The sequence below is a fragment of the Nematolebias whitei genome, chromosome 21, assembly GCF_014905685.2.
Source record: "Nematolebias whitei isolate Nwh7 chromosome 21, NemWhi1, whole genome shotgun sequence".
NCBI classification, from domain to species: Eukaryota; Metazoa; Chordata; class Actinopteri; order Cyprinodontiformes; family Rivulidae; genus Nematolebias; species Nematolebias whitei.
Window position 1 is genome coordinate 8,739,917 of NC_056518.1, and position 11,828 is coordinate 8,751,744.

The window sequence follows — 11,828 nt, forward strand, 5'->3', positions numbered from 1 at the left end:
AAAAAGAGCTTCTCAGAGTGTCAGTGTCTCTCAGAAGCCAAGATGGTAAGAGGATCACCAATTCCACCATTGTTGCGCAGAAAGATAGTGCAGCAATACCAGAATGATGTTACCCAGCGTAAAATAGCAAAGACTTATAAGTTATCATCATCAATCATCATCAAAAGATTCAGAGAATCTGGAACAATTGCTGTACGTAAGGGTCAAGGCCGTAAAACTCTACTGGATGCTCGTGATCTCCGAGCCCTTAAACTTCACTGCACCTCAAACAGGAATGCCACTGTCAAGGAAATAACAGAATGGGCTCAGGAATACTTCCAGAAAGCATTGTCAGTGAACACAATCCACCGTGCCATCCGCCTTTGCCAGCTGAAACTCTACAGTGCAAAGAGGAAGCCATTTCTAAGCAAGCTCCACAAGCTCAGACGTTTGCACTGGGCTAGGGGTCATTTAAAATGGAGTGTGGAAAAATGGAAGACTGTTCTGTGGTCAGATGAGTCACGATTTGAAGTTCTTTATGGAACACTGGGACGCTATGTCATCCGGACCAGAGAGGACAAGGATAGCCCAAGTTGTTATCAACGCTCCGTTCAGAAGCCTGCATCACTGATGGTATGGGGTTGCATGAGCGCTTGTGGCATGGGCAGCTTGCATGTCTGGAAAGGCACCATTAATGCAGAGAACTATGTTCAGGTTCTAGAACAACATGCTCCCATCTAGACATCGTCTCTTTCAGGGAAGACCCTGCATCTTTCAACACGATAATGCCAGACCACAATCTGCAGCAATCACAACATCATGGCTACGTAGGAGAAGGATCCGGGTACTGAAATGGCCAGCCTGCAGTCCAGATCTTTCACCTATAGAGAACATTTGACGCATCATAAAGAGGAAGATGAGACAAAGAAGGCCCAAGACGATTGAACAGTTAGAGGCCTGTATTAGACATGAATGGGAGAGCATTCCTATTTCTAAACTTGAGAAACTGGTCTCCTCTGTCCCCAGACGTCTGTTGAGTGTTGTAAGAAGAAGGGGGGATGCCACACAGTGGTAAAAATGGACTTGTCCCAACTTTTTGGGGATTTGTTGATGCCATGAAATTTGGAAACAACAGATTTTTCCCTTAAAATGATACATTCTCTCAATTTAAACTTTTGATCTGTGATTTGTGTTCTATTCTGAATAAAATATTAGATGTTGGCACCTCCACATCATTGCATTCAGTTTTTATTCACAATTTGTTTAGTGTCCCAACTTTTTTGGAATCCGGTTTGTAAAAATTTCAGTCGTTTTCAGTCTGTTTACTAAAAACTTAGCTTAGCTACTGAAAAACACAAGTGCAAATTCAGTTGTCACAGTCTGAGCTTGTGCAGTATTTAATGCTGAATTTTGCCATTAAAAGATGCTCAGGTGCAAGGTTTCAGTGGTGTCCCAACTGCCTTCAGAAGATTAGGAAACTCCTACCATAGTTGCAGGTTGATCCTTCACATTTCTCATGACCATCCACCTAATGAGGCAAGACTTAGCAAGGAGCTCCAGACTGAGGGCCATTTTATATTTTTTCCATTTCCAAAGATTTGCACAGACAGTTGACACCTTTAGACTGATGGTCTTGGACCCCATTCCAACCTTACATAAATCTAATATCTTATCTTGGGCAGCTGTGGCTGAGTGCGGGCAGCTGTGGCTGAGTGGTTAGAGCAGTCGTCCTCCAATGCAGGAGTTGGGAGTTCAAATCCACCAGCAGTCACATGCCGAAGTGTCCCTGGGCAAGACACTGAACCCCTTGTTGCCTCCGATGTGTGTCCCATCAGTGTATGAATGTGATCTAAAGCACTGATTAGTCTCTTTAGAATGATATGTTCAATTATCTTTGTATAGCTCTAGTAGAGTGCTGTATGAATGGGTAAATGAGGCACAGATTGTATTGTAAAGCACTTTGAGATTCTCTATAAGATAGAAAGGCGCTATATAAGTACAGTCCATTTACCATTTATACCCAACGACCTTTGATAGCTCTTTAGCCCATCAAAGTGAGAATGGAAGAAACTGATCCTCTGAATAGGTGTACTGTATACACATGGGTTAACATCAGTAGTCACATTACTAGTAATGCTTAGCACTATTCCACAAGAGAATCTAGTGTTGTTCAGGTTCTGCTAAAGACAAGTAAAATGGATGGATTCAGTTTTTGCTGTAGTCCTGAGTTTAGATAGTGTAGTGAACTAGGCCTGAGGTCAGGATTTGACCTTAAGGACCTTATGGGACAGAACTTGTCATTTCATTGATTTGCATCCAGAAATACAGGTTGACCCATCCTGAGACTTTCTTTCTTGAATTAATCAAGTGAAAGAAGACTATTTTCTATTATCATTACTATTTTACAAATGTTTTGATAATCAAATTGTGTTAGTTCAAACAATGTTTACATGTTGAAGTGAACTACTCATTTTTAAATCAACTGTGAAACAGTAATAACGATTTTTAATCCTCATTCAAAGAAGAAATCTGGTTAATGATGCATTGTCTGATTTTCTGTCTTCAGTGAGCAAGTGTGTAAGTTGGTCAAAGTTCAAGTTTCGGTCAACTGCAAGTTTACTGAAAAAGAAATGTCATGTTTAACTTTTACAGCAAGATACTGGAGAATTGACTCCACGAAGTCTGAAGTTCTTCATAACAATCTTTTGTCTGTTCTTAAACAATCTTAATCTTTTTCCTTGACTTTTCATAACACCTTACATCACAAAACACACCTCTGTTTTGGTCCATCGACCAATCAGAAACTCCCAAATGAACCGGAAATAGAGCCCTTTAAATGTTGGTACTTTCTAGTTCAACCAGGGGTTTTTAAGTTTAGTCAGCTGATGATGGGGAGTTCTGCAAGAGGTTCCACCTCCAGTTGGAGTTGGCGTAGATGAAGAAGTTCTGCAGTTCTGAAACTCAGCAGTTCCAGAGTTCATGAAGGCTGGAATTCAGGATGCTGATGAAAGAAAATCAAGCTGAACGAGAGAAGATCTGGGAATTGTGAAATTTCTGTTCTGGACGATCTCACGACTCCCGAGGTTTAGCTGTTCTTACGGAGACGCTGAAAGAGTTGAAAGGAGAGCTCTACACCAACGCTGAAACTATCATCTGCAAAGGTAAAAGAGTCGATCTCAACTAAGCGTACCGTTGGGCCAAGCTGGAAAAGAAGGAGCGTGCTGGTTCTGGTTAGGACAGACAAATTCCCTCACACATCTCTCTCAACTTAAACTTCATTTCCCATCTTTAAAATTCTTCTATCTGCTAAAAATCATTACAGATATTTTTAGAAATGTCTGAAGCAAAGTTTTTCAATCACCGCCGTGTGGTTGACGTTTGTTGTTCTGCTGGAAGTGAGAAAACAATCGCCGTGTTGTTTACTCCTTGCTAAACTAGCCTGAATAAGCTGTTGTTATTTTCAATTCTTGCCAATTAATGTAAATGTGTGATGTGTTAAACTTGATTCTGTTAATAAATGACCCACTGTCGTTGGTGAGTCAAAGATAATTAACGTCTCACGTCCACATTTTATTGAATTCAGATGCACGTCATTATACAGTCCAGAAAAATGAAAGAATCCGTTTAATTTATGAATATATATCAGTATATGTTCATACTACAATAGCAGGAGTCCAGCATTCTCAGAGGCTCAACTCAAACTGTTCTCAGCTTGAGGATCTTATTTGATACATGAATGACCTGTTTGTGTTTGTCAGTGCAAACAGCTGGAGGAACAGATGGAAAACAGCGAGTTTTACAAAGAGTACGAGAGTGTCCCGATGTGTCGTCCAGGAAGACAGTGCACCATCGCCAGTTATCCAGAAAATGTGGACAAAAACCGCTACCAAGATGTCGTGCCTTATGAGGACACCAGAGTGAAGCTGGTTCCCACTAAAGAAAACAGCATAGGCTACATCAATGCATCACACATCAGGGTAAGTTGCACCAAGATGCGTAAAGCAATGGTTTCCAAATGTTTTAGTTCCTTGAAATAATCTCAAGCCCCAAACACTGCTGAGTTCCAACCCCAACTCATCTCTTGTGTCATTAGGTAAAAGTAGGTGAACAGGAGTGGCATTACATTGCAACACAGGGTCCTCTGTCACACACATGTCAAGACTTCTGGCAAATGATATGGGAGCAGGGTGTTTCTATCATTGCCATGGTTACTGCTGAAGAGGTGAGTTCCTTTTCTCTATTCAAAGCTTTCTAACAAGGTTAAGTCAGGTCCTCTGGACGGATTCTTCATGTTGAAACGCTACATCTTTTATCCAAAAGACTTCTTCGGTCTGAGGAGCTGCAGTAAACTCAGTCTTATAAATAGCACCTTATCAGAATGGATCAACCAGTTTGCTGGTGACAGCCAAAACTAGTTGTTCACATAGGAGGACCATCAGCATAACGACCGATCGTTAGTGCCCGAATGACCACTTGCTGCTTACAGAGGACTGAGTGATACCAGTAATAAATATCACTATTTTAAAAAATAAAGTTACAAATATCTGGTGTCTGTACTCATCCCTTTAGTTGGCAGCTCAGAACATCACATACAGAACACCATGGACTTCATGGAGACTGATGAAACACGGGTCTCTTTTGATGTCACATCACTCTTTACGTGCATTCCTGTTGATGATGCAGTAGAGGTGGTCAGTTTAAAATTAAAATCTGACACCACTCTGAGCAGCAGGACCACGCTTTCCACAGAACAACTGTGTCAACTCATGAAACTGTGCCTGCAGTCAACCTACTTCACATATGGGGAGCAATATTATAGGCAGAAACATGGGTGTGCTATGGGGTCTCCAGTTTATTCTATTGTTGCCAACCTGTACATGGAGGAGGTAGAAAAGAGAGCCTTGGCATCCTTTTCAGGGACACCACCAAGTCATTGGTTCAGGTATGTTGACGACACCTGGGTTAAAATTAAATCTCAGGAAGTCCAACATTTTACTGACCACATCAACTCTGTGGATAAATACATCAAGTTCACACGAGAAGATGTAAAAAATGGCAGGTTGGCTTTCTTGGACTGTGAGGTCTCAGTCTCTGATAGAGGACATTTGCAAACTGAGGTGTACCACAAACCCACCCACACAGACCAGTATTTGCAGTTTGACTCCCATCACCCTTTGGAGCACAAGTTAGGAGTCATCAGGACTCTGTACCACAGAGCAGACAGCGTCCCCACTAGCTCAGGAGCCAGGCAGAAGGAGAAATCCCACACAAGACAGGCTCTAGAGCAATGTGGATATCCTAACTGGGCCTTCCTGAAAGCGGAGAAGAAACCCAAACAGGACTTCAGTCAGCCATCAGGTGGAAAAGAGGAACCCAGACCCAGACCATTGGCCATTCCGTATGTTGCGGGAGTATCAGAGAAACTGAGACATTAAATTTCAACCATGATGTCCCAGTGACTTTCAATTCAGTTCAGTTTATTTATAAAGTGCCAAGTCACAACAGAAGTCATCTTAGGACACTGAACAAAAACACTGACATACATACAAAAGCCAGTTAGTAAAGTTCTTTATCTAAGGAAGCAGCAAATTGTGGTGAATCTTCACTTTGTTGCAGTCTCCCATCCTGAGCAAGTACAATGGCAACAGTGGAAAGGAAAAACTCCCTTTTAACAGGACAAAACCCACAGTAGAACCAGACTCAGGACAAGTGGTCTGCTTCGACCGGCTGGGTTTGAGAGGACAGGAAGAAGAAACAAACACAGAATGGCAGGTCCAGATGTACAGTAGGTGCAGGTGTACCCCCTGTTGGAAGAAAGACAAAAAGAATAGAACACATGTTAAGGATATAACAAATTATAAATAGAAAACAGGTTGAGCAGAGTAAGTAAAGACAGTAGCAGAGTGAAATGTGGTCAGTTTGTCCTCCAGCAATCTAAGCCTATAGCAGCATAACTACAGGATAGCTCAGTAAACCCAAGCCGACCTTAACTATAGGATTTATCTACTTTGTAAAAGGAAAGTCTTAAGCCCAGTCTTAAAACTGGATAATGTGTCAGCCTCACGGACAACCAGGAAGGAGAAGGAGGAGGAGAGGAGGCCTCAGTATGTTATGATGGTGATGTTGAGTTAAGTTCCCTGTGGTGCTGAGTAAGATTTTAAAGTTGTGCCAGGAAGCTGTGGATTCAGGGAGGCTGTGAGGCGTGGGTATGTGCAGGAGATGAGCATCAAATGTTTCGTTTGCAAAATACTTTCAGCTCCTGAATTATTCAGATTTTATCAGTCTTGTCACTCTTCTCCTTGAACCCTCTTATTTTTCACAGGACAGACTAAACTTTGCTCTTTTGTTTTAGTTTGCTGGTGTTGGGAAGATTTATTATTTATTTCCCAAAGATCCAGTCCCCTGGCACAAACAGAGTAATATTGTGTATACTGTTCAGTGTCAGGAGGGCTGTGATCAGTCTTACATCGGGGAAACTAAACAGCCACTGGCCAAAAGGATGGACCAGCACAGAAGATCAACATCATCAGGCCAGGATTCTGCTGTCTACACTCATCTCCAGGCCAGCGGTCACTCTTTCAGGGATGAAGATGTTCACATCCTGGACAGAGAGGAACGATGGTTTGAGAGAGGAGTAAAGGAGGCCATCTTTGTGAAAAGAAACCGTCCATCATTAAACAGGGGTGGAGGCCTCCGTGTTCAACTGCCCCCCCCCTTACAATGTTGTTATTGCTAGTATCACTCAGACCTCTGTGAAGTAAACAGCCATCAGGGTGCTAATGATCCATTGTTAGGCTAATGGTCCTTTATCATGTGAACAGCTAGTTTAGGCTGTCACCAGCAAACTGGATGATTTACTATGAGAAGGTGCTATTTATAAGACTGTTTGTTGCAGCTCCTCAGACTGAAGAAGTCTTTTGGATAAAAGATGAAACGTTTCAACAAAAAGAATCCGTCCAGAGGACCTGACAACTTTGTTAGATTTTTCTACCTGGATTATTGATGACAGGATGAGAGTCTGCAACGAAGTTAGACTCAAAGCAGTCTGCTGGCTCCTCAGATAAATAATATTATTAACTTACTTTTTATATTTGACTGTTTCTGTTCAGTGCCCTGAGATGACTTCTGTCGTAACTTGGCACTATATAAATAAACTGAATTGAATAGAATTATGGAGCATGCATCAGGATATTCAAAGCTTTATTGTACATGCATGTATACCTGTATTATTTGATTTCTTATCAGTGATGATGAACTTTCAATGTGGTCATTTCTTGTAGGAAAATGGTCGAGAGAAGAGTTTCCGATACTGGCCCCGACTTGGTTCTCAAAAAAACACTGTGACATTTGGAGTATTTAAGATAACCACACAAAGCCACAAGGAGTGTGGCTGCTATGCCACCACAATGCTAAAAATCCAACACCTCCTGACAGGACAAGAGAGGACTGCCTGCCACCTGCAGTATACAGACTGGCCTACCTATAGTTGTCCTGAGGACTTCAAAGGCTTCCTTGGTGATTATTATTAATTTTACACTGACATCTTCACCTTACAGACCACCTCTGATCTTCTAAGCTCAGTATAATCAAAATGGTGCTATTTGTGTCATTTAACATCAATTGTATTTACTCTCCAGCATACCTAGGGGAGATCCAGTCAACAAGGAAAAACACAAACAGTATTGATGATTCAGTGAACATCAACCCACCTATGGTGGTCCACTGCAGCGCTGGTGCAGGTCGCTCTGGAGTTGTCATCTTGTCTGAGATCATTATAGCTTGTCTAGAGAACAATGAGGTACCTACATACATTTAAATATTTTTTAAGCTAAATCTTGTGCATTTACAGGTGCATCTAAAAAAATAATATTGTGATAAAGTTCTATTTTTTGTCCATCATTTTTGTCCATCATTTTTGTCCATCATTTTACAAAGTGAAACTCATACATTACATATATTCATTATGTAGTGAACTAAGCCTCAGGTCAAAATCTTCTTGGGACAAGAACTGTTACTTCATTGATTTGAGTCCAGAAACACAAAATTAAGTTCATCCAGAGACTTTCTAAGTGTGTCCTGCACTGATCAATTGAAACAACACTCTCTTTTTTATTATCATTACTATTTTACAAATGTCTTGATAATCAAAAGTGTGTTTAGTTCAAACCATTTTAAATGTTGAAGTGAACTACTCATTTTAAATCAACTGTGAAACAGTATTAATGATTTTTAATCCTCATTCAAAGTAGAAATCAAGTTAATGTTTGTTACAAGAGTAATTATGCATTTTGATCTTCTGTCTGAAATGAGCAAGTGTAAGTCGGTCAAAAGTCAAGTTTCGGTCAAAAACATGTACTGGAGAAAAATGTCATGTTTAACTTTTTCAGATAGATAAAAGAGGACTGGCACCTAAAAGTCTCGGTTCTTCAAAACATCTTTCTGTCTGTTCTTAAACAACCTAATCTTTCTCCTTGACTTTTAATAACCTCTTATATCACTAAGACCACACCCTGTTGGTTCGTTTCGACCAATCAGGAAGTTCTCATGAGGAGCCGGAAGTGAACTCTTTAAAAGGGTCAACACTTCCTAGTTCCAACGAGAATGCTGGAATGCAGAATGGAGAATGCAGAAGGCTGAATGCAGAATGCTGGAGAACAACGGGAACTAAGCTGAACAACGTTCCAGGGAGGACCTCGAACGAGAAGTCCCTGAACGAGAGAAGTTCAGAGGAACAATGAAGAAGTCTGTTCTGGGATGATCTCACGACTCCTGAGGTTTTAGCTGTTCTTACGGAGACGCTGAAAAGAGTTGAAAGGAAACTCTACACCGACGCCGAAACTATCATCTGCAAAGGTAAAAGAGTCGATCTCAACCAAAGTGTACCGTGGGTTAAGCTGCGTCCAAAGGAGCGTGTTGTCGTTCTGGTCTACAGACATACATCTTCACCCATCTCTCTCCATTTAAACTCCTTCATTTCCCATCTTTAAAACTCTTCTATCTGCCAGTAATCATCCAGATATTTTCAGAAATGTCTGTTGTAAAGCTGCAAGAGATACCATGGCCGTATGGTTTCTGATTGTAAAGCTAATTAATTAAGCTTGTTATTGTAATCAATTTTGCCAAATTAATGTAAATGTTTGATGTTAAACTTTGATTCTGTTAATAAATGACCGCATTCATTTTGATGGGTCAAAGAAAATTAACGTCTCACGTCACATTTAATCATTCAATGCACGATAGAACTCAGTCCAGAAAAATGAAAGAATCCGTTTAATTTATGAATTTTATCTGACAGATATATGTTCATTACAATTACATATAGAGTGAAATATTTCAAGCCTTTATTTCTTGTAATTTTGATGAAATAATGAAAATAATGAAAAAACAAAATTGTTTCTCAAAAAGTTTTCTCGTTTCTGACGTTGCCTCTGGTTCAGGAGTGGCACAGACCTGATGAATGCGACATTCATAGCTTGTATATATTGTACACAAGTTTTCAATAGGGAACTTTATCACAATACAATGTTCACATTTTCTGAGACACCAACTTTTGGGTTTTCATTATTTTTAAGCCATAATCATCAAAATTACAAGAAATAGAGGCTTTCCATATTTCAGTCTATGTGTAATGAATCCAATATATGAGTTTCACTTTCTGAAATGAGTGATAAAAAATATTGAACTTTTTCACAATATTTTAACATTTTGATATGCACCTGTATTCAAAAAATAATAATTATGAATGGTTTGTTTTTCAGCTGTTAGACATTCCAAAATTCCTGCAGACGCTTCGTGATCAGAGGATGATGATGGTTCAGACGCTGCCTCAGTATACCTTCGTCTACAAGGTCCTCATCGAGCACCATCGTAATTCCAGACTGATTTAATCATAGACCCCCTTTGGGAAACACCACATGTGATATAGAGTCCAAAGTTTGGACCCTGTTTATGTTAAGTATTAACTGATGTTGAAGGAAATGAAGGAATGTTGATGGAATCTACAGTGAGTTGTCTATATAATGTATTATCTATAGTTGTTTAACAAAAACTTTTGAATAATAGCACTTTATAATAATGTGCTTTGCTGTATCAGTATTTAGTTGCAATAAACAAATACTCTGGGGTCATTGCCTTGTTGTAGAATGAATTTAGGAAATTTAACTCATCCATCTCAAATCCCTGCTGCCATTTGTGTGCACAGTTGAATCACTTGATCTTGTTTCCACATTGGAGGGATGCCTTATAGGCCCCAGCTCTTACATGGGGCCATTTCTGGCCAGACTTCACCAAAGAGTAGATGGACATACACAAGTCCCTCAGGGTTCTGCCAGCAGAGCTGATGGCACTGCTGGACATCTTCAGATTAAAAAAAATCTTCTTCTTTCAGCTTTTCCCTCTTCAGGGCCTCCACAGTGAGTCATCCTCCTCCATCTCACTCTGTCCTCTGCATCCTCGGTCCTCACTCCAACTACCTCTATGTCCTTTCTAACTGCATTCATTCAGCCTTTATTTAGACAGATAAGTCACATTGAGCCTAGAAGACTCATTTACAAGTGAGATCTGTTTAGACAGACAAAAAGTAGTGAAACTGGACACATGTAGGAATTGGAGGCGAAAAAATTTCTATCAGACTTTTTTCTTCCTATACCTTCCATATATATAAATATATACCATACCATATACCATATACCATATTCCATATACATATATTAATTCAATCTTTATTTAGACAGGTAAATCCCATTGAGCCTTGAGGACTCATTTACAAGCGAGACCTGATTTCAACAAAGAATGATGGAAACGATGGACAACAGCGACAACAATAGACAGTTATAAAAAGGCATATAGATTTTTTAATTTTTTACAAATAACATAGCAAAAGAAGTAACAAAACCAGCTAGATTCTAAGGCGAATGTAGAAAACTAAAAACAGGAACATGTCTGCATTGGTCCTTGTCAGGAGTCCAACAGACTCTTAACGCCACTTGAGGTCAAGGTCGAGAGCTTCAGATCTTTTTGTAAGATATTCCAGGAAACAGGAGCGGAGTAGGAGAAGGTCCTTTTGTCTAGTTCAGTCCTCACTAAGGGAACACTGCAGGTAATAATGCCTTGAGAGCACACACTGTAGTTGCACTCACACAGAGACATGTAGGAGGAGATGTATGAAGGCAACAGACCAAGAAGTGATTTAAAGATGAAAATGTACCAGTGAGAGAGTCTGCGTGAAGTTAATGATGTCCAGTTAACCAGTGAATACTGGGTGCAGTGGTGGGTACGATAATCACAGCCAGTTATGAATCTTAGCGCACCATGATAGACAGCATCCAACATCTGCAGGGTTCTTGTAGGAGCGTTCATGTAAATAATGTCACCGTAATCAATGGAGGGAAGGAAGGTCACAGATACAAGGTGTTTCCTAGCATTCAGAGTTAGGATCTGTTTCTGAAAAAGAAACCCAGTTTAACTTTCAGTTTCAGTTTTTAACTTTCAGTTAAATTGGGTTTCTTTTTCAGAAACAGATCCTGTCCCCCAAAATCTATATACCTTCTCTTTGTCTTTTTCCTGGCAGCTGTATTTCTAACATCCCTCTACCCATCTGCCCACTGTCCCTCCTCTGGACATGTCCAAACCTTCTCAGTCTGACCTCTCTAACTTTATCTCCCAGTTGTTCAACCTGTGCTGTACCTCTGTTGATCTCATTCCTAATCTTCTCCCTTCTTGTCACTCCTAAGGAGAACCTTAACATCTTCATTTCTGCCACTTCCAGTTCTGTCTCATGTCTTTTTGTCCTGTCTCCAGCCCATACAATATAGCTGGTCTCACCACTGTCTTGTAAACTTTTCCTTTGA

The 11,828-nt window shown here is 40.3% G+C and overlaps 1 protein-coding gene across 1 annotated transcript in view; it reads left to right on the forward strand.

Annotated features, from left to right (window-relative positions):
* ptpn21 (protein tyrosine phosphatase non-receptor type 21) overlaps positions 1-9,866 on the forward strand; it is a 37,586-nt gene extending 27,720 nt beyond the window's left edge. The window contains exons 16-17 of the mRNA XM_037695300.1: positions 4,073-4,201; positions 9,765-9,866. Coding sequence (XP_037551228.1) covers positions 4,073-4,201; positions 9,765-9,866 — 231 coding nt within the window. The remainder of the gene's footprint in view (positions 1-4,072; positions 4,202-9,764) is intronic.
* Positions 9,867-11,828: the final 1,962 nt, after the last annotated feature.